The sequence below is a fragment of the Elephas maximus genome, chromosome 16 (genome assembly GCF_024166365.1).
Source record: "Elephas maximus indicus isolate mEleMax1 chromosome 16, mEleMax1 primary haplotype, whole genome shotgun sequence".
NCBI lineage: Eukaryota > Metazoa > Chordata > Mammalia > Proboscidea > Elephantidae > Elephas > Elephas maximus.
The window spans coordinates 54,023,246-54,051,127 of NC_064834.1; the positions used below are offsets into that span (position 1 = coordinate 54,023,246).

At 49.5% G+C, this 27,882-nt stretch overlaps 2 protein-coding genes across 6 annotated transcripts; one reads left to right on the forward strand and one right to left on the reverse strand.

Annotated features, from left to right (window-relative positions):
• Positions 1–3,664: 3,664 nt before the first annotated feature.
• C16H10orf95 (chromosome 16 C10orf95 homolog) lies at positions 3,665–5,135 on the reverse strand. 2 transcript variants are annotated; one of them, XM_049855565.1, is made up of 2 exons: positions 5,058–5,135; positions 3,665–4,466 (listed from the first exon to the last, which is right to left on the reverse strand). In XM_049855565.1, exon 2 carries the CDS (start codon positions 4,358–4,360, stop codon positions 3,665–3,667), a length of 696 nt encoding a protein of 231 aa, XP_049711522.1. In that variant the 5' UTR covers positions 4,361–4,466; positions 5,058–5,135. The 2 variants fall into 2 exon arrangements, with proteins under 2 accessions (XP_049711522.1, XP_049711523.1); XM_049855566.1 differs by lacking the exon at positions 5,058–5,135 and adding an exon at positions 4,739–4,826.
• MFSD13A (major facilitator superfamily domain containing 13A) lies at positions 3,776–26,911 on the forward strand. 4 transcript variants are annotated; one of them, XM_049855561.1, is made up of 11 exons: positions 3,776–3,862; positions 12,003–12,207; positions 14,181–14,245; positions 20,647–20,890; positions 21,305–21,387; positions 21,976–22,428; positions 22,582–22,705; positions 23,413–23,509; positions 24,061–24,232; positions 24,309–24,502; positions 26,038–26,911. In XM_049855561.1, exons 4-11 carry the CDS (start codon positions 20,723–20,725, stop codon positions 26,298–26,300), a joined length of 1,554 nt encoding a protein of 517 aa, XP_049711518.1. In that variant the 5' UTR covers positions 3,776–3,862; positions 12,003–12,207; positions 14,181–14,245; positions 20,647–20,722; the 3' UTR covers positions 26,301–26,911. The 4 variants fall into 4 exon arrangements, with proteins under 4 accessions (XP_049711518.1, XP_049711521.1, XP_049711519.1 ...); XM_049855564.1 differs by lacking the exon at positions 14,181–14,245; XM_049855562.1 differs by lacking the exon at positions 3,776–3,862 and having other exon boundaries at positions 12,196–12,261.
• The last annotated feature ends 971 nt before the right edge of the window (positions 26,912–27,882 follow it).

Sequence of the window (27,882 nt, forward strand, 5' to 3'; positions counted from 1 at the left end):
CAAAGAAGTTTCCTGAATAAACAGACTGCTTCGAAGGCCAGAGTAGCAGGGGCAGGGGTTTGGGGACCATGGATTCAGGGGACATCTAAGTCAATTGTCATAATAAAATCTATTAAGAAAACATTCTGCGTTCCACTTTGGAGCGTGGCATCTGAGGTCTTAAATGCTAGCAAGCTGCCATCTAAGATACATCAATTGTTCTCAACCCACCTGGACCAAAGGATAATGAAGAATACGAAAGACACAAGGTAATTACGAGCCCAAGAGACAGAAAGGGCCACATAAATCAGAGACTACATCAGCCCTGAGACCAGAAGAACTAGATGGTGTCCGGCTACAACCGATGACTGCCCTGACAGGGAACACAACAGAGAACCCCTGATGGACCAGGAGAACAGTGGGATGCGGATCTCAAATTCCTGTAAAAAGACCAGACTTAATGGTCTGACTGAGACTAGAAGGACCCTGGAGATCATGGTCCCCAGACCTTCAGTTAGCCCAAAACTGGAACCATTCCCAACGCCAACTCTTCAGACAGGGATTTGACTGGAGTATAAGATAGAAAATGATACTGGTGAGGAGTGAGCTTCTTGGCTCAAGTAGACACATGAGACTATGTGGGCAGCGCCTGTCTGGAGAGGAGATGAGAAGGCAGAGGGGGACTGGAGCTGGCTGAACGGACACAGGAACAGGGTGGAGAGAAAGAGTGTGCTGTCTCATTAGGGGGAGAGCAACTAGGAGTATATAGCAAGGTGTATATAAATTTTTGTACAACAGACTGAGTTGATTGGTAAACTTTCACTTAAAGCACAATAAAAATTAAAAAAAGAAATTTGTTGGATTTTTTTTTAGCGTACAAAAATAAGTTTATTATAGCTTAATATATTATCACAAAGTGAATTTTTTAAAGACTTGTTTTTCTTTCTTTTTTTTTATTGTGGTAAATATGTAGGTAACAAAATATTTGCCATATCAACAATCTTTGCATGTACAGTTTGGTGACATTAAATACGTCCATCATGTTGTTCAACCATCATGGGTGGACTTTTAGTAGCTAAAATTTGGAAATAATCCAAATACCATGGAAAACTGGATGGCTGTTAAAGAATGAAGTTGCCCTACATACACTGGCATGGAATTATGTCCAAAGTATATATAAAAAAAAAAAAAACCTGTTGCCATCAAGTTGATTTCAACTGATAGCAACCCTATAGGACAGAGCAGAACTGCCCCATAAAGTTTCCAAAGAGCGCCTGGTGGATTTGAACTCTTAACCACTGTGCCACCAGGGTTTCTGTTCAAGGCATAATTAGTATAAAATACAGTAGGCAGGACAGTATAGTACCTTTACATAATTAATACTCTGTACATAGAAAACTGGGAAAATAATACATTGGACACCAGTAATCATTTGGGGTTGCGGGGAGTTAGCAGAGACTTTAACTTTCTATATTATATATTTCTGTATCACAAACTTTAAAATAAATAAATAAACACTAACATTTGAGCAGTTAGTACATATCAGGCATTGTGCTAAATATTTTGTGAGCAGGACTTCATGGCATCTTCTCAATAACCTTGTGAAATAGGTCCTAATATCATCATCCCCATTTGCAGATGAGGAAATTAGCTGAGGAATGTTAAATAATTCACAGCAGACCCATCACAGCATACCATACCACACCACATTCCAGTATTTTTATAATGAAAAAAAAAAAGTCAGGAAAATAAGATGAAACTAGGGGTAACAGAGTTCAGGATCCAGGTTTTACATAAAATGTGCTAAGCAAATTTGGCTAAGCTCCATGGAATGAGGAAACAAGAGATCCTTGGTGCTTAAAAGATAAAAGCAAACCACTTGTTAGGAGAAACAGCTTTCCCAACTGCTGGGTTTGAAAGCACTTCTCCACGAAGCTCATAAACATGGCAGTGTGCAATCAGATGGTCCACAGCTTCAATAACACACCTGTACAGGTATCTGTTGGCCAGCTACAAAGGAAAGTTCAGTAAAAGCAATTCCACCAGGGCCAGGCTTCTGTAGCTTAGGCATCAGACCTGGTGATTAGGCTTGGCCCATAGTTAAAACTGGATGTATGGCCTACCCCTAGAATTTTGCAAACTTTAACCTATTAAGAATTAAAGACTGTTAAAGAATCAGAAAACAAGTAGTGACTTTCTGTTTTTTCATATTCATTCATTCACTCATAAATTTCAATCTTCATGAATTTTCCAGGTAGGCTGGGTTGGTTTTATGCCTTGTGACCCTAATACTCCCCTTTCTCCTTTTCAAAATGGGTGACTGAGAACTTGCAATAACTTAAGGCCAAGATGAACCTGTAAGTTTTTCTCCTTCCTCTGGCTGCCTTCTCCATGCCTTTATTAATGAGTTTGTTTTGATCTGATGCAAATAACTTTGTTCTTTTTTTTGGTCTTATGCTAATAACTTGGTTTTGTTCTATCTGACCTCCTGTGACTTACAACCCCTCCCCCTAGAGCCCAGATGTCTGACATGTATATCTTTACTCTGATAAAGAGTTTCTTGTCATTATCTTGTAATGAGTAACTCCTCTGGCCATGCCATCTGTGGCTACAAAGATACTTCTAACCCTCGTAAAAATCCTATATAACCTCTAATGTAAAATTGCTTTTTGGGACTCCATAGAGACAGTCTGTGTTGCTGTAGAGGTGTCCGTTGGTGGACACCTCTTAAATAAACTTTTCTCACTCTCTGTAGTACATTTCATTGACTTGACTGCTCCAGGGCACAAACCCTAATCGGGCAATAGCCCCTTTTACAGATGAAGAAACTGAGGCTCAGAGAACCTAAAGTTCCATGACTGGAAAATGTCAGAGTCAGCACTAAATGTAGGTCTCAAGTACCCCTTCTCCAGCCAGCCCACTGCACCTTAACAATAGAGCTTGTACCCTCAGAATCTCTCTGTGAGTGGTGGGCTGAAGGATCAAGGAGGGCTAGAACGGGTGTCAGCCTTCGCACTGGAGGAGGGCTGGTGAAGAGGGGAGGTAGGCCCGGCTGGTCCAAGGGCACGTCTTCAGAGGCCCACTCTAACTTCAACTGTCTTCCAGGCCACCCTTCTGAGCCCCAGGCAAGAAGGTAAAGCTCCCATTACATAGATGGGGAAACGCCCAAGCATAAAGATGATCTCACAGCATACACTTGACTTCATTTATTTACTTTTCATTACAAGTTGGGGATCACTGGCCCAGAGCTTGTGGAGGGGGTGGTGCAGGAAGCTCTGCTAGGGGGAAGAGATGAAGAAAGGGAAAGGTGGAGTTTATTGCAGGACAGGCTTCTGGGGAGGAGAACTAGGTGGGGAGGAGGAGGGACTGAGGAAACAAAGGATCGGGGCCCTTCCTCCACCCCACACCCAGGCTTCCTAAGCCTGTCTGGAAGGAAAGGAACAGAACACGGAGAGATGCCTTGATCCCTTCTCGCCCTTCCCTCATCGTCCAGCAATAACGTGAGAGAAACCAATGAAGTGCAGGACAGAGCGGCGGGCAGTGTCGGGATCTTGGTAAAAATGCAAAAAAGACGGATAACTGTTGCACTCAGCTCCCCACACAGGTGGAGAGGCTGCTGTCCTCTCCAGCTGGCGGCGGGCGGCGCAGGGGAGAGCCGCGCCGGCCGCCAGGCCCTCCAGCGCCCTCAGCTCAGGCCTTTCCTCTTCCTCCGGCGGCCGCGTTCCGCAGCTTCCCGGGCTGGGCTGATGTCCCCGCCGCCCGAGCGGCGGTCGGTGGCCGAGTCGCTGCCGCTGCTGGCGGGCCGACACACCACGCGCCTCTGGACGCTGTACTCGGGCTCGCGGACGCGCGGCGCGGCCTGCAGCAGGAACTCGCCACGGCGGTAGGTGATGCGCACGTCTGTGCGCGGGTACGTGCCGTACACGCGCCGCAGCTCCCGGAGCAAGTAGTCGGGTAGCTGGCGCTGCGGGCCCTGAGTGCGCTCGACGCAGCCCCAGCGCAGCTCGGCCTGCAGGCTGCTGTCCTCCGGCCACGGCGTCCAGCTGTCGCTTGCAGCCACCGCCGCCGCGGCCGCCGCGGGGTGCTGCAGCAGCGGCCCCCCGTAGCTGGTCAAGGGGAAGGGCGGGCTCAGGGCCGCTGCGTAGGCCTGCGGGAAGGCCCACAGGGGTGGGGCGGCCGGCAGGGGCTCGCTTGGGCCGTAGTAGAAGTGGTACTCCCCTGGGGCCGCCCACTCAACCGCGCTCAGGCTCGGGGTCCCGCTGTAGAAGTTGTGGGTCTGGATGGGGGGCAGCAGCAGAGGGGCGGGCAGGCAGGTGTAGATGAGGGGCTGCAGCGGAGGCCAGAGGCCCTCTCCGGGCAGCAGGCAGCTGTATGAGTACATGGTCTGAACTTCAGGCGGAGGGCGTCTTTTGCTGGAGCCTGGTCCCTATGAGTCGGAATCGACTCGACGGCACTGGGTCTGGGTCTGGTCTGGTCCTGGTCTAGAGCTGTGAGAGCGGGCACAGACTTTGTTCTTACCACCACCACCACCGTCAGTACCCATCTCTGCAGCCTGGTAACTCAGGCCTCTGGTTCATGGCAGAGGCCCATAAAGACCACATGGCTTTTGGGAACTCTTCCTAAATCAGTGCTAAGTTCCCTGCCTCACCTTTTGTCCCAGGCTGGGCCTGAACCGCATGCTCCCAGCAGGTAATAAAGTCTCAAGGCCTTTTCAAGCCCTCACCCCTGACATGTTCTTCCCAGGTAGCTCCCCACTTACATGTCTCCTTCAGCCTGGGGAACTGGTCCCCAGCCATAAGGGTCCCGAGCGGGGCTCCTCTCTGCCACTTTTTTGTTGAGCTATCCCCCTCCATGCCCTACCTCAGCCACACCTCCCTGTTACCAGGCAAAGGCAAACACCTTGAGCTGGCCAGGGGCCAACCAGCCTGTGTCTACACCTGGGTGAACCTACGGTCACACCAGCCCCAACCTAAAGGCTGAGGTCTGTGCCCCCCTCCCCCCCACAACATACACTTCCCAACTCTTTCCAATCCACACCCCAACCTCCCAGCCCCTCCAGATGGGTTGGGTTACCCTACCATTTGAGTGAAGCCCTTACACACCAGGCACCGAATCAGGTTGGTTATGAGCATCTAACTTCAATTTCACATCAACCCTAGGAAGAAAGTACTAATATTATCCCCAGTTTCCATAGCAGGAAGCTGCTTGCCTCAGAGTTGCTACACAATGTTGTTTTGTGTGGTTGAGTCGATTCTGACTCATAGTGACCCAACAGGACAGAGTATAACTGTCCCATTGGGTTTCCTAGGCTGTAATCTTTTCTGTAGGTCTTTTCTCCTATGAGCAGCTAGTGGGTTTGAACTGCTGATCTTTCGGTTAGCAGCTGAATACTTAAGCATTGCACCACCAGGGCTCCTAGGTACACAATAGGTATATTCAATGACTAGAGCTCATATAGATTAAGTAACTTGCCTAAACTCACACAGCTAGTTATGGCAAGGGCAAAATTCAACCCTATGTCTGTCTCAGACTTGTGCAACAATATGAGACTTATTGCCAGTCCATGCTGAGGCTTCTTTCAGACTTTTTCACAGTCTTCCCCCTCTAGAATGTTACATGAAGTCTCCTGATTCTTAATAGCCATGCAAAGTAAATGGTGATATCATTCTCATTTAATAGATAAGGGCCAGAGGCTGAGAGAGGTTAGGCCACTTTCCTTGGATCACACAGCCTGTAAGTGGCACAGTGGGATTTGAACCCAGTTGCAGTGCAATGAATTACTTAATGTGACCCTTCTAGCCATGGTCTTTGTGACTCACACACAATCATTGGGCGGGACTGTGCAGATAGGGTAATTGTGGCCCACCAAAGGGATTGGTCCGCTTTGTCATCCTGCTGAGCTTAAAAGAGAGCCAGTTTCAGACCAAAGAGAGGATTCCACTACCACCAAAGAACAGCCAGCTGCCGAGAGTGTGGCCTTTGGACTTGGGATTCCTGTGCTGAGAAGCTCCTGGAACCAGGAGACAGAGAGATCTCTTGAGAAGCAGTGGCAGAGAAGCAACAGCAGGAGATTGTGTGGTGGGCTTCCCAGCCCATGGAGTGAGAAAGCTGAGTGTCTTTGGGCAAGAGGCTTGCTGGCGGAGTGGGGTGCCTCTGGGCACTTATCGGCAGAGCTAAAAGAGCTTTATAACACTTGCTGGAGGAGGGCAGAGGCTAAGGGCAAGAGAGGCGTGTCTGTGAGCACAGCTGAGAAGATGCTGTCCTGATGGAAGAACTGTGTCCTGAGTGTTCCTGAACCTGAATTGTAACCTATTACTTCCCTAATAAACCCCATCATTGTTAGTATTGTCTGTGAGTTCTATGTGGCCATTGCAATGAATTATCAAACCCAACAGAGAAGTAGGGAGTGCCATGGGAGGAACTGTTGCTGTCACAATTGGTAAAGATGGCGGAGAGAGGAGGAGTGTTTGACCTCTGCCTTGGGCTGTGGATCTTGATTCTCCTTGCCCCTTGTGAAGTTGGTGATGGTCAGACACTGCCCCCATGCCATTTTTATGCCAGTCCAACTAATGCCAAAGTCTAGAAGCCACTCTGGCGAAGCCAAAAAGATTGCACCATCAACATCAGGTAAGTCTCGGTAAGTGTCCCCCACCCAAGCTCCAGTCCCCTCTGGCTGCAGGTCACATCTTACTTTTCCCCAGTGAAGTGGGTGGTAGCTGCTGAATGACTAAAACTGATACCCTCCCCTGGCTGCTGGGCTGTGAGGCCTTCACACTTTCCCTCCTCCTCCCCTTCCCCTGCTGATTCAAGCAGCATTACCAGCACCCCCACCCCCAGGCTCTTCTGGGTTCTCAGCATCCCTCAAAGCCCAGCTACCCTTTGGAAGGCCTTCTACACTCACCCTGCTGATATCGCATTTCTTTGTTTCTGACTGAGCTACTCTCCCAAGTCAATCTTGGACCAATGGTCTAGTGAGGGCTGCTACTAGGGGTGGGCTTTGGACTTGGCCAGGGATTGAGTTGGAATCTCCCAAACATTCCCTATCTCACAGCTCTCAGAAGGGAGGCTTTCCCTCCACCCACTATAAGAGCTGGGCCTAGCTGTTGGAAGAAGCTTCCTGTGGTAAGTAGAATAACGCTACCCGCCTCCAGATATCCATGTCCTTATTCCCAGAACCTGTGAATATGTTATGTTTACATGGCAAGGGGGAACTAAGGGTGCACATGGAATTAGGGTTGCTCATTAGCTTACTTTAAAATGAGATTATTCGTGTGGGTCCAGTGTAACCACCAAAAACTCAAATCCCATTGTCATCAAGTCGCTTCCAACTGACAGCAACCCTACAGGACAGGATAGAACTGCCCCATAGGGTTTCTAACAGCAGCTGGGGGATTCGAACTGCCGAACTTCTGGTTAGCAGCTGTAGCTCTTAACCACTGCACCATCAGGGACAGTATAACCACAAGGGACTTAAATTTGGAAGAGAAGGCAGAAGAGTCAAGGTTTGACGGACCATTGCTGCCTTTGAAGATGGAAGGGCACCATGAGCAAAGGATGTGGAGAGTCTCTAGAATCAAGAAAATGGATGCTCCCCTAGAGCCTGCAGAAAGGGATGTAGCCCTACCAACACCTTGATTTTAGCCAATGAGACCCATTCTGGGCTTTTGACTCCAGAGCTGTAAAAGAATAAATGTGTGTTGTTTTAAGCCACTGAGTTTGTGGTAATTTGTTAACAGCGGCAATAGGAAACTAATACACCTCCCCACTCCTATTTATAATCTTGCCCCTCCCCTAAAATTCCAGCACCTGAAGAGTGTCTGAAGGCTACTTATGGATTGACCTCACCCCTGCCTGGAGCTTGACGTTGGGCTCCATGGGATTGACCAGCTTCTCCACCTACTCCCCCTCCACAAGAGGGATCTGGTCACACTTGGGTGGAGAGGTGAAGACTAAAGTCAAAGCCTGGGAAAGTGAAGAGCCTGCACTTTCAGGCATTTGGTCCCTGCATGCTTGCTGAGGACCCCTACTGGTCTGGGGAGGAAGTTTTCAGGAAAATGAGAAAAATAAAGACCAATAGTTTCTTGGCATTCGCTACCCTGCCTCCAATAACAGCCCCCAGTTTTTGCTTCCCTCCTTCACTTTATCTACTGTCAGTTAAGAGGTTCTGGGGGAGTTGACTCCGTTCCAGCCTTCGGGTGTGCACGTGATTTAGGCCTAAACAAATCAGCGCTGCCATCCATCTGGACATAGTGATTGGCTTGGGGTAGCCATGTGACCCAATTTGGACCAATGGGAGCCAAGCCCAGGACTTGTTCTCTTGTTGGATGGAGGAAAGTGCTCTCTTTCTGCAGGACAGAAATCTGGAAGACTGCAGCCTGGATTGTGAGGGGAAGGACTGTCTGAATATGGAACCACAGAAGAAGTGGAGTGGAGAGGCAGAGAAAGAAATTGGGTCCTGATGACATTATTTGAGTCCTGGATTTTAAAGATATAATTTTTAAAGATATACAAGTCTATAAATTCCTTTTTTTTTTTTTTTTGCTTAAGTTAATTAAACGGGGTCTTCTGTTGTTTGCATTAATGCATACGCCCCTGAATACTTTCCCCTCAGCATTTTATTATAAAAAGTTCAAAATACAGCAACCGGAGTAGTTTTTGGTCAGGGAGTCCTGTGATCAGATCCACGTTTTAAGACGCTCACTTGGGGGCAAATTGGTGGACAGATTGGAGAGAGAGAGAGGCTAGAAGCTAGTCGTGGAGGAGGTCCTCACATTAGCCCAGGCAAACTGACAACCAGAAAGGAGCAGGGGTGGAAAAGAGAGTTGGGGGTGGAATTCACCTGGACTTGATCCCATATGAAAAAAGCCGTGGAAGAAAGTGTACCAGTGAAGGGGACTGAGGAAGAGTTGTCAGAGAGGTAGGAGGGAAACTTGGTAGAATCTAAATCAGAGAGGTAGAAAGCCAAAGTAGGAGAAAATTTCAAGGAAAAATGTGTATCTGTTCCTATATGACCCAAGGAGACAGACAGGTGATATGGCTCCCAGTTGCACCCCATGTCCCCTCCCAGTTAACTCTAGGCAACCAGGAAGAGAAATCAGAGACAATCAACAAGACCGGCCCCTTGGGCTGACATAAAAGGGCAACTAATGTTTATTGTTTATAAAATTAGAGGGCTGAGGGGGTTCAGAGGAAATAACATCAGAGTGTAACCATCTTAGGCTGGGTTTTCTAGAGAAATAAAACCAATGAAGTGTATATATATAAATATATAGGTTTTTTTTTTTTTTTTAAATATATAGAGGAAACCCCTGGTGGCATAGTGTTTAAGTGCTGCGGCTGCTATCCAAAAGGTCAGCAGTTCGAATCCACCAGGCACTCCTTGGAAACTCCATGGGGCAGTTCTACACTGTCCTATAGGGTCGCTACGAGTTGGAATCGACTTGACGGCGGTTGGTTGGTGTATATATATAGAAAAATTTATCTCAAGGAAATGACTTATGCAGTTGTGGAGTCTGGCAAGTCCCAAATCCGTGGGTCGGGGTCAGGCTGCTGGACGCTTCTCCTGACTCATGTGGTTGCAGGGGCTGAAGAACCCAAAATCAGCAGGTCAGATGGCAGGCTGCTGGCTCAAATCCCAAGAACCAGAGGTCAGATGATGATGAGCCAGATGCAGGACTGAGAGCTAAGGAGAGCTTTGCTAGAACAACCATATATATTCGATGTCGGCCACACCTCAAGGAAATGCCCCTTATATCAGATCACAAAATGGAGGAATAATTACATGATACTGAGAGTCATGGCCTAACCAAGTTGACACATAATATTAACCATCATAGTAACCATGAGACATTAAGAGCAACATAGAGGGCCCAAAGTCTTTCCTGTTGAGTCACATCCAGTCTTGTCCCTTGATAGCCTTCCCTCATCCCCACACACCCTACTGGACATCTAGGGAAGGCTCAGTAAAGACTCAAGGTTTGTTTTGAAATAAAGGCACACGCTGGTCAGAGAGGGAAAGGCAGGCAGACACTTTTATGAAGTGCCTAGTGTGCCAGACTCCAAGCTGAACGCTGGGTTTTCTGCCCTCTATTTTTATGGTTATAGTCAGGAAAGCACAAATGGGTGTAAGGGGTAAGGAGGGGGGAAAAATGGTCAACTTCTTAGTTATCTAGTACTGCTATAGCAGAAATACCACAAGTGGATGGCTTTAACAAAAGGAAATTTATTTCTCACAGTTTAGGAGGCTAGAAGTCCGAATTCAGGGTGCTGGTTCTAGAGGAAGTTTTTCTCTCTCGGCTCTGGGGAAAGGTCCTTGTCTCTGGGTTTTGCTTCCTGGTTCCTTAGAGAGCTCCATGTGGCTTGGAATCTATCTTCCCCCATCTCTGCTTGCTCAATCTGCTCCTTTCATATCTTGTAAGAAACTGACTCAAGACACACCCTATACTAATCCTGCTCATTAACATAACAAAGACAACCCATTCCCAAATGGGATTATAACCACAGGCATAGAGGTTAGGATTTACAACACATATTTTGGGGGGACACAATTCAATCCATAACACCTTCCTTCTAGTTGTGAGGGCTTCCTGGAGCAGGAGGGATTTCAGCAATTGCTTCAAGTTTAAAAGAGAGAAGGTGTATGTGTGCGTGGTTTGGGAGTGGGGAAAAGAGAGCCTGAGGAGGAGGGGTTGGAGAGAAGGAGGGAGTCAGGCTGGTGGGGAGTTGGATGTTGGTGGCAAGGTTCACGGGGTACCTGGGGACTCCCAAGAACAGGTTTAACAGGATCTAGCCTCTGAACACTGAGGCTCCTCTGTTGGACCATTTGCTGTGGGTCAATGGAGTCGTTTGCCAGGTACAGCGAGGGTTGTGGGGTAGGGAAGTTGCAGAGAGCTTGATGACAACAATCAACAAAGGAATAAAGGTCAACAGTTCACAAAATTCTTACACCCTTGTTTCTTAGTTAAGGCCTGTGGAGCATAGAAACAGAACCACAACAAGCTTAGTAAAGAAGTGGTAGAACTAGAGGATTGAGTCCCAGATCCCCCAGAATACAAAGGCCATGTTCCTTGCCCTTTATCCCCAGGCAGGGAAACTAAGCAGGTTTGGAGTGTGTACCTAGAAAACCTATCCAGGGTGGTGGATTTACAAGCCGGTTGGGGGAAAAACCTGGAGTATCCTTCACAGAGCAGGCGAGGCAAAACAAAACTTGACTTTGATGGTCAGGGCAGAAATAAGTGTGGCAGACATGGAAGAGGAAAGACCCCTCTTCTTGGAGTCAGAAGACCTGGGTTCCAGCTTGACTGGACCTCTTGCTGTGTGAAAGTCATTGAATCTCTCTGAACCTGTTTCCTCTTCTGTAAAGTGGAGATAATAGCACCTAGCTCCCAGGGATGATGTGAGAAGTCAACAAGAAAATGCCCTTAGAGTGCTTATTAACAACAGTACAGGGCACACAGTAAGAGCTCCATATTCCTTATATACATATAAGGAGCCCTAGTAGTGCAGTGGTTAAGTGCTGGGTTGCTAACTGGAAGGTTGGTAGTTCGAACCACCAGCGGTTCCACAGGAGAAAGATAAGGCAGTCTGGAGACCCTATGGGGCAGTTCTACTCTGTCCTATAGGGTCCCTACGAGTAAGGACTCCTCAGCAACTGGTTATTACTCATATGAAGAGGCTGGGCTGCGTGGTTGCTCTTTCAAGTCTGGCTCCTGTGACCCCTTACTCCCCCAACCCTGGTTGCTGTGCTCTGAGCCCTGCTGCCCACCCTTGAGGGGCTCACAATCCAGCATTAGAGACTCCCAGATCATGGTGCTACCACCTCCATATCTGCGTCAGCTGTGCACCCAATCATACCACAAGGCTTGAGGCAAGTGTTGAGCTGTCTTCATTCTCTGAAAGACGGTTAATTTGAACGGAAATGACATTAAGCCTTCCTGGAGGTGAATAAAGAGTGCGAGCCGACCGGGAATTCAGGCAGACTGTCTCCTTCACGCTAGTGTTCACTTTCTCTTTTGGACCCTAAGGGCAGGCGCCCATGACAAAGATGGCGGCGGCCGGTTCAGGCGCGGTCACCTGCCCGAGCTGCAGTCCTGGAAGCTGCGGAAAGCCATTCGCTGAGCGGGGACTGAGGGAGAGGCTGGGGAAGAGGCTACGGGCTTCGCGCAGGCGTACTGGCTCGCACCTGGCTCCCGGCAGCAGCTGGATTCCACTACGCCTGCGATGACTGCGGTGAGAGCTGGCTTGAGGCTGGGACTCGGGAGGCTGGAGCGTGCAGGACTGGGGGTCAGTCAGACCCAAACGATAGGCCCCAGGGGACGGGAGTGCTCTCAGCTCCGGGAGTCCTGGGGGATGTCTACGGGGGTTCCCGAGGTGATCAGGTTGTGGGTTGGAAGAGCCCTTGGATCAGACTGAGAGAAGCTTGGGCTTAAGGGGCGAGGGTGGAATCCTTGCCGAAAGAGGTTCCTGGGGGTCGGGGGTCGTGGATGCAGTGGGTAAGGCCGGGACCCAAGCATTAACATAATGGGTCTTGGCCCCCGTGGCATAGTAGAACCACTTGGGGAGCTTCGGGAAAAAAAAAAAAAAAAAAAAAGTGGATGTTGGACCCTACCCCGAGAGATTTCGGTTTAATTTGTCTGCGGTGGGGCCAGGACTTCGGTATTATTGAACAGCTCTACAGGTGATTTTAATGTGCAACCAGGATGGGGAACCACTACACTTGTTTCAGTGCCAGCTATTGAGTAGAGCTTCTGGACTGATCGAAACTCCTCAGTGATTTGGGAGGGGCGCGTGATTCTGAAGTAGAGCTGCTGACCTTTCCACCGTTTTCGTAGTGAAGTGTGGGGGAGGGGAAGGGACAGAAAGTGCACTCCCTCATAGGGTGAAAGTTCATTTCCAGCCTGAGGAGCAGAATGGGTCCACTAGTATTTGGGGATAGAGGGTGAGGCCCACCCCCCAGCAGCCCGTGTAAAGGCTCGACCCTGCCATGGGGAGGCTGGTCAGGAAACAGCTCTGGAGTGTGAAAAAGGAAACACCGCAAACAATTCAGAGGTCAGCTACTTGAGAAAAGGACACGCCTAACGTTTGCATAGGGTACTGTACTTTTTCACTTTCATTCGTTCATTTGATACCCCTGTGGATAGGCAGGCAATGGAATTGTTTTCAGGTGTTGTAATGAATTCACGTATGTAGTTAGTGATAATGTTCAGACCTGACTGAGGGCTCCCAACCCCAAATCACATGCTTATTAGCCATTTTTTCCCTTTGCACTAACGGTGTTGTAGGGGAAAAACATTACAAAGTTTAGTAAAGCAAAAAGGAAGTTTTATTGGGCATACATAAGCAGACAAGCATGATGCCAGAGCTAATGTCTGCCTGAATCCAAGGAAATATTACAGAGTAAGCAAGAATGGGAAAATGGGCAAGCATGCTGCCACAGCCATGGCTGCCCGAGTCCAGAGAATATTACACAATAAACAAAAATGGGAAAACCGACAAGCATGCTGCCACAGACATGTCTGTCCAAGTCCAGAGAATATTACAGAATAGGCAAGAATGGGAAAATGGACGAGCACGTTTCACAGCCATGTCTGCCCAAGTCCAAGGAAAGTTATAGAGTCATCAGTATATATTAACATTACAAATGGGCAAAACCATTGAAAGCTTCACCTTTTCACAGATTGGGTAGAAACTGTGACCCTACATTTTGAATTGTCTTTCTTAACGATCATTGGTACAGGTTTCAGTAACCTACAGTCGGGAGGGTCTTCATTGGTCCAACAAATTTCTATTATAGAAAAAGATAAGAGTGGAAAGTCTTTTGTGTTCTGGCTATATGAAAAGTTCTCTAAAAGATATTTTCCAAGATTATTCTACCGTCTTTATCTCAGGGCACAGTTAATGTGTCCTTGTGAGTGTGAGCCCAGCTCCAGCTGGGTCACATTCTCCATGCTCAAGGATAGGGAATAATGACTCCAATATTACTTCCTAGATCAACAGCTTCTGTAGTCTTTGCTTCTTCTGAAGGGAATCCGGAGCCAAACATCCACTCTCCTTCCTATGCCCCTCACTCCCGGGTCAGTCTAGCATTCTTTGTTTCCTTCATCAAACCCGTCAATCTTCCCACAGCCCCACATCCACCACAGGTTGGTTCAGAACTCAGGGAGATGTTATTTTCATCCCTTTCCAATTCCTTTATTTCTCAGGACCTGAGGGGATGAAGGAAACCCTGGAGGCGTAGTGGTTAAGTGCTGTGGCTGCTAACCAAGAGGTCAGTAGTTCGAATTCACCCGGTGCTCCCTGGAAATTCTATGGGGCAGTTCTACTTTGTCCTTTAGGGTTGGTATCCATGGTAGTAGGTTTGGTTTGGTTTTTGAGGGATGAAGCAGGGAGAGTTTTCACACCATGACCATTCCAAACACAGATCTGATTCTGTCACTTCCCCACCCTCAGGGGCCCTCCCCATCCACTGCCCTCAGTGCTGGGCACATGCTAAAAGCTTAATAAGTGGTACTTTTTGTTATTATCAATATTCCTCTTTATACACCTGTTGTAGGGAGCTCCGGTGGTGCAGTGATTAAAGCGCTAGGCTGCTAACCAAAGGCTGGTGCTTCGAACCCACCAGCCACTCTGGGGGAGGAAAATGTGGCAGCCTGCTTCCGTAAAGATGTGTAGCTTTGGGAATCCTATGTGGCAATTCTCCTCTGTCGTATAGGGCTGCTATGAGTTGGAATCTATGAGTTGGATTTGTTTTTTGGTACACCTGTTCCCTTGTCTTTACATGTTTTACTCAGTGAAACACATCAAAGCTCCCCAAGAAGAGTCCTGGAGGGGGCTCTGGTTACCTGCCTCTTTCCCTCTGACCACCACAGCCAAGTAGAGCACAGAGCTAGAGGTGCATGGGATCTGGGGATGATGATTTACCTGTGGCCACAGCTGCTTTTCATACAGACGGATGCCCATCTTGGCCTTTTAGGGGGAATCCAATCCCCTTGTCTATCACTGTATGGTGATGAGCCTGGTGGGGGAGGAGACAGACATGGGGCAGGCCTGCCTTTAAGGAGCTTGTGGTCTGGAGGAGGGATAAGGGAAGTGTTTGATGCCAGGTACGGCATGGACAAAGATGTGGAGATGGCATTTAAAAAATTTTGAGGACTGGCAGATGAGAGGGGCTAAGATATCTCAGGAGTGAGAGGCATTGATTTTGAGTTCTGAAAAGAAAATTTCAATCATAGATTTGGCAGACGGAGGACATTGACTGAAATAAAGATAACGAAACCAAGCTTCAGAGGCATGAGATTAATACTAGCTACTGTTAATGGAGGGTCTTCTATGTGCCAGGCACTGTGCTGGGTGCTTTTTATACATTTTGCATTTCAGCCCTATAGCAACACTAAGGTTGGCGTTGTCATCCCCACTTTGCAGATGAGGAGACTGAGGCCCAGAGAGGGGGAGTGACTGGCTGAAGGCCACACAGCTGGGACCATACCAGAGGAGGTGGGGTGAAGGAGGGGGTGTGCATAAGCTGTGAGGGCCAGCATGTAGGCTCTTCCACAAACTGTCAAGGGGTGGGTGGGGTTGGTTGCAGGTTACAGGATAGCTCACCAGGTTATGCAACTGGGCTGCAGCTGTCTTCCCTCAGAGAGGCAGAGCTGTTGTTCTCTGCTGGGGTGGATTGGGGTGGGAAAGGCTGTTTCCTGGTGGAGGGGAGAAATGTGGAAGAGAAACTGCTAGAGTGACCTTGTACCCCCACCCCCAGCTCCTTCTTTAAGGTGGCGGTTCACCTGGACAGGCTGCATTGCCTCAAGCTCACATTTGTGGTAGGAGTTTGTCTCTGGTGTTTTCCAAACATTGCAGATGGTACCTACACCTTGCATACCCCTGTTCTGCCCCTTCTCTTTTCTCAAAGTCCCTTACCAGGGGGATGGGCCTGGCTGCAGGATATTCCCTTGCTCCTACCCCGATATGTTATAGGTGATCCCAAGAAAAATCCAATTTCTGAGCCTCTTCCATGTGCCAGGCACTGCTCTGGGCTTCCTAGACATCAGTTCTCCCTGCACCCCTATAAAGATAGGCATTTTTTAATCCCCATTTCACAGGTGAGAAAACCAAGGGTAAGGCAGCTTAAGTGACTTGCCTAAGGTTATATACTCGTAGTAGAAAGTGCAGTTGGGATTTGAACCCAGGCCCTTCTAATGGCAAAAGTCATACCCTTTCCATCTCATCATCCTTTGAGGTTTTCTTCTACCTTTGCCCCCGTGCAGGGAGCCAGGTGATGGTGACTGGGGACCTTTTGTCCAGGGTTTGCCTTCTCCAACTCCCAGGGCAGGCCACTGGGTGTCTAGGTACCAGTCAGGGAGGCTTTGGAGTTGAGGCAGGGGGAGTTCTGAAAGGACCTGGCAGAACTAGAGAAAATGACCTGGGTTAAGAACAGTAATGGAGGTGTGGGTTGTGTCTGACAGCCCCAGAGCATCTTTAGATGTTACCTCATTTAATCCCCACTTCATCACTGTGTGGTGGGTATTGAGGCCCTCTCCATTTTATGGAAGTCATGAGAAGTTCAATAATAATGATTGCTAAGGTTTACTGAGTGCTTATCACCCTTACTGGACTAAGTGCTTTAGAGTATTTTCTCATTGACTGCTAACAACAATCTTATGAAGTAGTTAGGGTTATCAGCCTCATAAACTAAGAAACTGAGGCACAGAAAGGTTAATTACCTCAGGTCATATAGCTAGTAAATGGTAAAGTCAGGACTTCTGAGACCTCCAGTTGTATCTTCTTCCCACTGCGGTGCTTAGAAAAACAGGGCCAAGGAAGCTTTTAGGGTGATTGATATGTTCATTATCTCAATTGTGATTGTTTCACAGATGCATAAATACATTAAAACTTACTGGACTGTTCACTTCCAATATGTGCGGTTTATTGTATGGCAATTATACCTCAGTAAAGCTCTGGGGGAAAGAAAAGAAGAAAAACATTTCCTACTGAACGTTCCTTCAGGAATTCAAGGGCTCCAGAGAGAGGCAATCTGGCCATCCTCTTGCCTGGGGGGATTCTCACAGACTCAGTGGGTTGGTTTCAGGTGGTTTTGGCCAGCTTCTCCTTGCCTTCTGCCACCCCGTAGGCATAGACTGGCACAAGGTTGGCACAGGGTGGGTGCATATGAATCTCTTGAATGAATTACCACAGAGACACTAGTGAGAGTCCCTCTTTATCCCTCCCCTCAGAGCCTCTTTCTCTGCCAGTCAGTCACTCTGCAATGTGATGGATGGCTTTAATATGGCCTTTCTCACAGTGGTCTAATAACTCCCACTAAATGTCTGGATGGGGCTATGCAAACGAGGTGCTTGTGGCCAATCAAGGGGATTGGATAGCTTGCTAATAATGCAGATAAGGTGCATGGTACCCTTGGCGTGGGGCCATGCAAATAAGGTACATGGAACCCTAACGAGAAAATTGGTCAGTTTTGCCATCCCACTAGACTTAAAATGAGGCATCCCAGAAGTAGAAAGGGGGGAACCTCACTACCACCAAGAAAGAAGAGCTAGGAGTGAAGTGTGCCCTTTGGACCTGGGATCCCTGTGCTGAGAACCTCCTAGACGCAGGAGTCAGAGCTGTAACCCTGAGACAGCAAGAAGCAGCAGCAGAGAAACACTGGCAGCAAAGGCAGCAGAACCAGGAGACTGGCAGGAGATGGCATGGTGGGCTTCCTGGCCCATGGAGCAAGAGAGCTGAATGCTTTTAGGCCTTCAGGCAGAAGCCTTCCTGGTGGAGTAGGGTGCCTCTGGGCACTTATTGGTGAAGCTAAAGAGCTTTGTAACACTTCCCTGAGCAGGACAGAGGCAAGGCCCATTTGAGGGGCCTATGGCCAGGGCGAGGCCTGCCTGTGGGCACGGCCGAGAAGCTGTGCTGAAGTTCTGAAGAACTGTATCCTGAATTGTAACCTATTACTTCCCTAATAAAACATATAAATGTGACCATTGTCTGTGAGTTCTGTGTGGCCATTGCAACAAATGATCAAACCTAACAGAGAAATAGAGAGTGCCGGATGGCTGATGTCAGAATTGGTAAAAAGGTTGGAGGGTAGAGGTATGTCTGACCTCCACATCATAGCAATTAACTTTGGGCTGTTGATGCTGATGATTCCTACCCCCTGGAGGGCTGATGCTGCCACCACGCTATTTTTTATACTCCCACAGCAAAAGTGGTCAAGTGCAGCCCATTTTGTCTGTGACAGAGGTAGAAGATGAAGCCATAAGCCCTGCTTTGAAAATCCCACAGTCAGTTTGGGGTGGCAAGAACCAGGAGTGTCAGCCGTACAGACAGAGCAAATGGTGTATAGGGGCAGGAGGAATCAGTGAAGGTCTGAGGATTCGCAGAAGGTTTCCTGGACACAGTGGTGGCTCCTGAAAAGTGGGAGAGATCGAGACAAGGAGATGGGAGAGTGCTTCTGGTGGGAGGAACCAGCAAGAATAAAGGTCTGGCCAGGGAAGAGGGTGGCTTGAAGATCTGGGGAGGCCGGGCTGGACAGACTGGGTGTGGCCAGATTCTGCAGAGGCCCTTGGAGGCTGGGAGAGGAGAGTGGTGAGGCCTTGGCTTGCAGAGCATCTGGAGCTATGGTGGGTCATGGGACGAGGACAGGTGCTATGGAGCTGCCGCCACTGCTGTTGGACTGGGGCTGAGGGTGGCTTTCCAAGGTGTAACCCTGGTAGGAAACAAGTTTTGGCTCTGTGTGTGCTCATAAGTGTGAATTTGGATGAGCCTGGGGGCAGGCTTGGGATAGGAGCCCTAGGGATCTCTGAAGATCAGCCCCAATGGTACATATTAGTCTTCTAGGGGTGCCCACAAGTACAAAGTACCACAAAATGGTTGGCTTAAAAATGACAGCAGTCTGTTCTTTCACAATTCTGGAGGCTAGACATCTGAACTCAAGGTTTTTGCAGGGCCATGCTCCCTCTGAAGGTTCTAGGGAAGAATCTTCCCTTGCCTCTTCCTAGCTTCTGGTTGTTGCCAGCAGTCCTTGGCATACCTTGGCTTGTAGCCGTAATACCTTAATTTCTGCTGCCTTCTTCACGTGGCTGTTTTCCCTTTGCATGTGTTAGTCTCTGTGTCCAAAATTTCCTCTTCTTTTAAGGATACTGGTCATTGGATTAGGGCCCAGCCTAATCCAGCATGACCTCGTCTTAACTTGGTTATATCTTCAAAGACCCGATTTCCAAATAAAGTCACATTTGCAGGTACTGGGCTTAGAACTTATACATACCTTTTGGGGGGACTCATTTCAACCCACCGCAGGGTAGTTGAGGGAAGGAAGCCCCCACAGCTTCCCTCTGGGGGGTCAGACAAGCACACATGGGAATTATTTTTCTGAAAAAAGAACAACAGCTTCGAGCTTAAAAAAAAGACAGATAGACTTAATGCCCCACTGCTTAAAGTGTGTTCATGGACCATCACCTGGGAGTCTGTTAGAAATCCCCTGACTGATTGAGTCAGAACCTGCATTTAAACGATGTCCCCAGGTGGCCTGTAAGTACATTACAGTTTGAGAGGTGCTGTTCTAATAGTCTGACTTGTATTTCCTTCCCCACCCGTGGTCAGTCTAGCCTGCAGGTCTTTGTGCACAAGTCACCTGGTTAGGAGCCAGACACCCACACTGTCCTTTGTTCTCTTCTCTTCATGTAGCATGTCATGTTTCTCACTCCGTGCGTTGTTGTTGCCCATGTTCAGGCCCTTGCTCAGCCACCCTGGAGAGTGTTGAGCTTGCTGAGCCGGTCCCCTTGTTGTGCTCTTGGGCCATGTCCAGCTTTTTGCTGTTTATAAATGTTGCTGTCATGGACATCTCTACACATTTCTTTGGGAGTTAGTTCCTTAAGGTGGAATGTGGGAATCAGAGCACGAGCAGTTGTGGACTCATCACATTTTGCCAGATCAGGAAGCTGACATCCTACTCAATTTCCCCATTCTCCCCAACGGAGATAGGACCCTCCCTATTTGACAGGTCCAGTGGCAGAACAGGCTTTGGAGCCACACAGGCCTGGGCTCAAATCTAATACTTTTTTTTTTTTTTTTTTGGCTGTAGGACATTGGGGAAGTCACCTAACATCTCTGAGCTTGGGGTTCTCATATGGAGTCATAGTAGTGCTACAGACTTTGTAGGATTTTTGTAAAGATAATAGTGACACTACCCACATCCATTTACTGAATATTTACTGTGAGTTACTCATTTAATCCTTATGGTTTGTCTGCAGAGTAGCCATAATCACCCCCTTTTACCATGTGCAGAAGAGGAAACTGAAGCTGGATGAAGTAGCTTGCCAATGTTATGCTGTAAGGACATTGTGTGCTCAATCCCAGGGCTGTCATATCCAGAATGTTAAGTCCTATAGTACGGATGGAATAAGATAATGAACATCCAGCCCTTGGCTCCTGGCCTGGCTCAACAGTTGCTGGGTTCCTGCCTTCTCTTTCCATGGGCTTTATCAGTTTTTCTGGGTTACTCCCAGAGTACAGGTATCTAGCTCAGCATTGTTTCAGCAGTACTTCACTGATGATTTTCCAACTTCGTTTTCTGTGCAGACACTCTCAGTGGAAGGCAGTTCTTCAATGACTCAAGGGTAAGGAACAGAACTGGCTCTGATCCCTGTTCCTAACTGGCTCCTTCTTCCCCAGGGATGAGGATGGCGAGACTGCCCTTGGCCATGAGCGTTCATCACTGCTTCTGGGGCTGAGGCTGGGGCTGGTGGCCATGGGGCTGGCCCGGCCCCAGGCCTGGTTGTTGCGCCTGCCTACAGCTGTGGTCTACGGCTCCCTAGCCCTCTTCATCTCCGTCCTGCACAATGTGTTCCTGCTCTACTATGTGGACACCTTTGTGTCAGTGTACAAGATCAACAAGGCAGCCTTCTGGGTCGGAGAGGTAGGGCCAGCACTGGGTGGGCAGCCTGGGCAAGAGCCTAGAGGGTGCACCGGCTGCTGGGCAAATCGCAGGTGCTGAGTCCTGCCCAGGTGGGGGCAGAGGGCAGGCCAGGTTGTCCATGAGACTCAGCAAGAAAGATGGAGGTGGAGGCCTGGGTGACTTCTCCTCAGTAAGGATTAGACCAGCTTTGAACCCAGCACTGCATATGATGTAAAATATACTCTATTATTATTTTATCAGCTGGGCCCTGGCTGGGTTCAATGGGAGCAGTGGCTGGTAGAGTGGGTTTTAGCAGAGGGACTGACATGAGCAAAGGTTTTCAGACAGGAAAGTGGGGGTCATCTTTGAGGGGTGGTGAGCAGGCTGGGGAGGAGGCTGCCTGGAGCTCACTTGCTACCTCCCCTCGGCCTGCAGACGGTGTTTCTCCTCTGGAACAGCCTCAACGACCCACTCTTCGGCTGGCTCAGTGATCGCCAATTCCTCAGCTCCCAGCCCTGGTTTGTGCTTGGGGATGGCTTATCAGTCCTGTCCCATCCAACCCCCTCCCCTGGGCTGGAGGACCCCTGCCCATGTTTGGGGGTGGGGCGAAAGGGGTACTGTTTTCAGCTGTGGATGCCCCCTGCCCTCCTGGGGCTCAGGGCAGGCTCTATCCAGGTTGTAGAAATGGCCTTGACTAACCCTTGCCTTGTTTACCTGGGGGGAGAGATTTACTCCAGCTTGGCTTGTCGGGCCCCTCAGGACTGAAATGTCTGTCCCCAGCCACCCTCTGCTGCTTCTGTCAGATCCCATTAACCTCATCACTGCTTCAATCCCATCACTGCTCGAGCCCTGAGAAGTGGGTATCCTACCACCCTTTGACCATCAGCACTGGCAGGCTGTAGGGGAGGAGATTGGGGCAGAGGAGGGGGTGTACCCACTGGGAATTGTGCTTCCTAGATTGGAGGCTAGTGTCTCTGTTTGCAGTGGGGCCACCCTGATGTGAGTGCCACATCTGGGCTGCCATCACTCCTCTGAGACATGGAAGGGGGAACTGGGGCCTGCCAAGGCTGAGGGGCACCTCCCGATAACCCTCCTCTCCCTGGCAGGTCAGGCACTGGGCTTTCCTCTAGGGCCGTGGTGCTGACACGGGTGCAGGCACTGGGCTGGCATGGGCCGCTGCTGGCACTGTCATTCCTGGCATTCTGGGTGCCCTGGGCCCCAGCTGGCCTGCAGTTCTTGCTGTGCCTGTGCCTCTATGATGGCTTCCTGACGCTTGTGGACCTGCACCATCATGCCTTGTTGGCTGACCTGGCCCTTTCAGCTCACGACCGCACCCACCTCAACTTCTACTGCTCTCTCTTCAGTGCCGCTGGCTCCCTCTCTGTCTTTGCCTCCTACGCCTTCTGGAACAAGGAGGACTTCTCCTCCTTCCGTGCCTTCTGTGTGGCACTGGCCGCTGGCTCTGGGCTGGGCTTTGTGGGGGCCACGCGGCTGCTGAGGAGGCGAGTTGAGGCGGCTGGCAGGGAGCCAGGTTGTCCAGCCCTGGCTGTGGATGGCGGGTGAGTGACCAGCCCAGGCTCTGCAGGTTCTTGCCAGCACTCTTCTGAGTCTGACTTCTACGCTGGGTCCCCTGGCTGATGGTGGCTGTCCGAGAGTGGGAGAATGGCTCTGGCTCAGCCCCAGGCAGCTCTCAACTCCCCTCTGCCCTATAGCCTGTGTGGAGAGGAACTGCTTGTGGGCGGCAAGGAAGCAGGCAGCATCACCTTGGGCCAATACCTCCGTCAGCTGGCACACCACCGGAACTTCCTGTGGTTCGTGGGCATGGACCTGGTACAGGTATGGGGAGCAGACCCCAGGACAGCTGGGGTATGCCTAACTCAAGGGGGCAGGTTCCTGTGGCACCAGCTGACAAGCCTGAATTCTAGGTCCAGTGAGGGAGAGAGAATGGCAACTGCCCAGAGCTGGGCAATCAATTCTGGGTCTCGCGTGAGGACTACCAAGTCATTCAATGACAGAAACACGGTGGGGTGGGGCGGGGGGGAGGGAGCAATTGGGAGACCTGGATTCTAGCACCATCTGAGCTCCTAACTGCCTGTGTGGTCTGAGGCAGGTCTCTGGCTGTCTGGGCAGCCTTCCTCACTTATATAGTAAGGATATGAGAGTGATGCCTTGTCTGGGGACTCTATCTTTCTAAAAACCTAAGTGCCACACCTAAAACACATGGGATATTTAAGATATGCAAATTTAGAAATAGATTGTTGTCACTAAATTATTTTATTAAGGTATTTTTAATTAAAAAGAAAAACCTTAATTACTATTTTTTAATTCCTGCTAGCTTTTAGCAAAAGTAGATGAAAAAGCAGGGGTTTTAAGTTTTGTTCTGGCATGTTCCATGTTTAGGGACGTGGCGCTAAGGATCTGTTCTCCCTCTTGCTGCTCTGAGGACCAAGGGATGCATGCTTCCCTTTTGGCTTTTGGTGCTGGTTCCGGGCTCCCCCCGCCAGCCCCCCAGCAGCCTCCTCACTGCCCTTATTGGGTTGCAGGTCTTTCACTGCCACTTCAACAGCAACTTCTTCCCCCTCTTCCTGGAGCACCTGTTGTCTGACCACATCTCCCTATCCATGGGCTCCTTCCTGTTGGGTGAGTGGGTGTCTTGGATGGAATGGAAGGACAGAGGCTTGTACCCCAGAGCCCCTAGCCCAGCTGCAGGCATGGCCACCTCACCAGTGGGGGCCCTAGGTGTCGGGGGGGGGGGATGACTGCTGTGGGGGTTGCACCTCCAGCCCCCAGCTCTGTTTTCCAGAGGAAGGGGTGGGGGCCCACTGCAGCGGTGGTAGGGGTGGGGGTGTTGGCCTTTGGTGATGGTGCCACCCAGAGGTGATGAGGTGCAGTGCTGGTTAACAGCAAGAGCTATCTATTAGGCCTGGGTGCATCTGAACTGTTTTTCCCTCTGTGGCCTTGGGCATGGTATTTCATCTTTTTGGGCCTCTAGGTCTCATGAGTAAAGTAGGGATGATAGAGTACTTACATTAAAGAATTGTGAGGATTAAATAAAAGAATGCTTGGTAAGCTCTTAGCACAGACCCTGGCACATCCTTAGTGTCCAGTATGTGCAAACCGTGATTCTGATTGTTAAAATATTGATAAGCTGTGGCAGTGCCACCTGACAAGGCTGGGCCCTTTCTACCCAGGCATCTCCTACGTCGCTCCCCATCTCAACAACCTCTACTTCCTGCCCCTGTGCCGGCGCTGGGGTGTCTACGCTGTGGTACGGGGTCTCTTCCTGCTCAAGTTGGGCCTTAGCCTACTCATGCTGTTGGCTGGCCCTGACTGCCCCAGCCTGCTCTGCCTCTTCATTGCCAGGTATGCCCTGCCCTCTCTCACCCCTACACATCTGTCCCACCCCCTCACTCTTGCCCCCTCTTCTCTCCACCGGCAGTAACCGTGTCTTCACTGAGGGCACCTGTAAGCTGCTGACCTTGGTGGTCACTGACCTGGTAGACGAGGACCTGGTGCTGAACCAACGCAAGCAGGCAGCCTCGGCGCTCCTCTTTGGCATGGTTGCCCTGGTGACCAAACCAGGCCAGACCTTTGCCCCACTGCTAGGCACCTGGCTGCTCTGTTTCTATACAGGTGAGGCCCGGGGGTTGGCAAGGGGCTCTCGGGGCTCCAGGGGCACAGTTTACCTGGAGTACCAGCTGACAAGCCTGAACTCTACGTCCAGTGAGGGAGAGAGAATGGCAACTGCCTGACAGAGGCTGGGCCTGGGATGCCCAGGACTAACACCCCTTTTCTGTTCCTTTCCACATGGGTAGCGGGTTCTTCCATTCTTTCAATTGTTTATTCATTCAACAAGTATGTATAAAATACCTTCTCTGTGCCAGGTGCGGCTTTAGGTGCTATGGAAATAACAATGAGACAGACAAGGTCTTTGCTATCATGGAGCTTATATATCTAGTTGGGGAAAAGAAGGTAATAAATAGCCAAACAGAAAAGATGTCAGGTAGCGATAAGTGCTATGATAAAGAATAGACAGGAAGACGTGAGACAGTATGACTGAGTGTGGTCAGGGAAGGCCTCTCCAAGGAAGTAATGCTCAAGATGTGAACTGAGTGGCAAAGAGTTGGTCTCAAAAAGATCTCAGGGAACCCAAGATGGTGGGAACAGCAAGTGTAAAGGCCCAAGATATCAGGAGTGGTTAGGAGATGAGTCTGGAGAAATGAAGAAGAGAGCTTTGCAGATCAAAGCAGGGTTTAGATTTTATCCTCGGTGTGAGGACACTGTTGGGAGAGTTTTAAGCAGGGAGTGGCATAGTCTGGGTTACATTTTTTTTTTAACATATATATATATAATTTTATTTGTTGTTGAGAATATACACAGCAAAACACACCAATTCAAGTTTCTGCATGTACCATTTAGTGACATTGATTACATTCTTTGAGTTGTGTAACCATTCTCACCTTCCTTTTCTGAGTTGTTCCTCACCTTTAATATAAATTCACTGCCCCCTAAGTTTCCTTTCTAATCTTTCGAGTTGCCCTTGTCAATTTGATTCCACATAGATCTTAAAAGAGCATAGTGTTCAAAGCAGATTTTTTTTTTTACTAGTTGAGCTAAACTATTGTTTGGTTTTAAGAAAACTTCAAGGGATATTTTTGGTTTAAGGTTTAAAGATTATCTCAGGGCAGTGGTTTCAGGGGTTTATCCAGCATTCATGGCTTCAAGAGTCTGGTTTACATTTTAACACTCACCCAGGCTGCTGTGTGGAGAATGGATCATATGGAAGCCAGAGCAGGGAGAACATCACCAGGCTGTGGCAGAGGCAATGGAGGCTAGGGCCAGGGTGGTACAGGGGAGCTGGAAAGAAGTGGGTGGGTGTGGGATGTTTTGGAGTTGAGGGGAGAAGGACTGGATGTTGTGGAATGATGAAGGAAATCAGAGAATCGAGGACGACTTTGAGGATTTTGTGCTAAGTTATTGGGTGGATGGAGGTGCCCGCCATTTCACTGAGAAGAAAGGTGGGTAGCAGACTTAAAGGAGGAAATCAAGAGTTGTGGCTTAGACATGTACCTGTGACATCTGAGATGTCCCATTCTGGACTTTGGAGAGGACCAGGGCTTGGAGGGAAGCTGGGCTGAACATGTACCTTCTGTTCTCTCTCATCCTAGGTCATGATCTCTTCCAGCAGGCCCCACTAGCCCCTGTGGGGAGTGCCCAGCCCTGGCCAGAGCCCCCAGCCCCACCCCCAGCGCAGGTCCCAATGCTCCGCCAGGGCTGCTTCTACCTGCTGGTGCTGGTGCCCATCACCTGTGCTCTGCTGCAGCTGTTCACCTGGTCCCAGTTCACACTGCATGGGAGATACCTGCATACGGTCAAAGTCCAGCGCCAAAACCTGTCACAGGCCCAAACCCTGGACGTTAAGACAGTGTGAGAAGTGGACCAAGGCCACGTGGGGAGGACACTGCCCACAGCCCTGGGGAGGAGCCTTTTTTGCCAGCCTGGCGCCCTGCTCCTTCGCCTGCCTCAGGTGCAGCCTGGAGGACAGATGGCAGAGTGAGAGCCCCTGGGACTGAGCCAGGAGCATCACTGAGGTCTAAGTTCCTGCTTGGCTGATTAGCCCAGCTTGGGCAGGGCTGGGTGTATGTGCTCAGGGACATGTTTCCCCCCTTCCAGGGCAGGAGGAAAGAAAAGGACCAAGAAGGGATGGGGCTGCCCTGTGGTGCTCACGGGGTTGCTGTGGGATATGGAGGCCTGACCCACTGCCTGGCTGAGCCTGGCTGCCCTGTGGGCTCAGGATGCCCTTTTGATACTTCAACTACTCCCACTCACCCAGAGGAAGCTAACTGCAAGTCTCTCCCTACCCACCTCCAGTGGATTCTCAGAGGGTGCCCTGCTTTGGCTGTGCCTGAAGTAGCCCAGCCCCTTCTCCTGCTGCTGCAGGGTTCCCCCACCGTACCCCACCTCTGAAGAGGTTCATTTCAAACTGATTAAAGGCAGTCGTTTCTAGTCCTCAGGTTTGCTGTGTGTGTATGTAGTGGGATGGTGGGGAGCGGGGGTTGGGGCACAGGTCTTCTCAATAGAAACACCCTGAGAACATTTTTCCAAATCTAAGTGGTGGGCTAGCTGCCTCACTTACTGAGGAACCATTGAGAAAATGCAGATTGGTAGCTGCATGGGGACCTAGGAACAGAATGACTTTCAGGCCTGGTGCCAGGAGCCCCAGGGCAGTTCCCATGTGTCACTGCTGGACACCACAGTCAAGGAAGAGGAGCTTCTAGGCCAGAGATTCTCAACCTTGGAATCACCTGGGAAGCTTTAAAAAATACTGATGTGTAAGTTCTACTCCCAAAGATCCTGCTTTATTATGTCTGGGGTATGGTCTGAACACTGGGATATTTAAAAACTCTGTAGGTGATTTTCCTGTTAGTGGGGATGGAGAACCAGTGCTCTAGGCAGCATTTCTCAGCTTTGGCACTAGTGACATTTGGGGCTGGTATTTCTTTGTTGTAGATATCAGTAGCGGTATCCCTGGCCTCTACTTTTAGCTGCCAGTATCCCCCACCCCTACCCCTGGTTGTGACAACCAAACATGTCTCAACATTGCCAAATGTGTCCTGAGGGGCAAAATTGATCCCTGTTGAGCGCCACTGCTGTAGGCCAGTGGTTTTTTGAGGGTCTGCTTAGTGGCTAACAATATAGGCTCTAGAGCTATACAGCCTGGGTCCAAATCCTAGCTTATTAATAAAGTGCAGAGCCTTGGAAAATAGCTTAATTTTTCTGTGGCTCTATACCTTCTAGGGTTACTGGATTAAATGGGTGAGCATTTGTAAAGTGCTTGGCAATTATTTTTCCCAAGTGTGGATTTAAAATGAAGAACTGGTTATCTGAGTGGGCCCTAGAAACTGCATTTTAATAAGGTCCCCAGATTCTCACACAACTTCAAAGCTTTCAGAACCTCTGACTTCAGAGATGTCATGCACTGCTCCCATCACTCTGGGTGGAGTCTTACCCAT

Excerpts from the sequence above, each read along its gene's own strand:
- C16H10orf95 (XM_049855565.1), bottom strand. The coding sequence starts at position 4,360 with ATGTACTCATACAGCTGCCTGCTGCCCGGAGAGGGCCTCTGGCCTCCG.
- MFSD13A (XM_049855561.1), top strand. The coding sequence starts at position 20,723 with ATGGGGCTGGCCCGGCCCCAGGCCTGGTTGTTGCGCCTGCCTACAGCT. Across the intron at positions 21,388-21,975 it reads TTCCTCAGCTCCCAGCCCTG|GTCAGGCACTGGGCTTTCCT; the intron begins GTTTGTGCTTGG and ends TCTCCCTGGCAG. Across the intron at positions 23,510-24,060 it reads CATGGGCTCCTTCCTGTTGG|GCATCTCCTACGTCGCTCCC; the intron begins GTGAGTGGGTGT and ends CTTTCTACCCAG.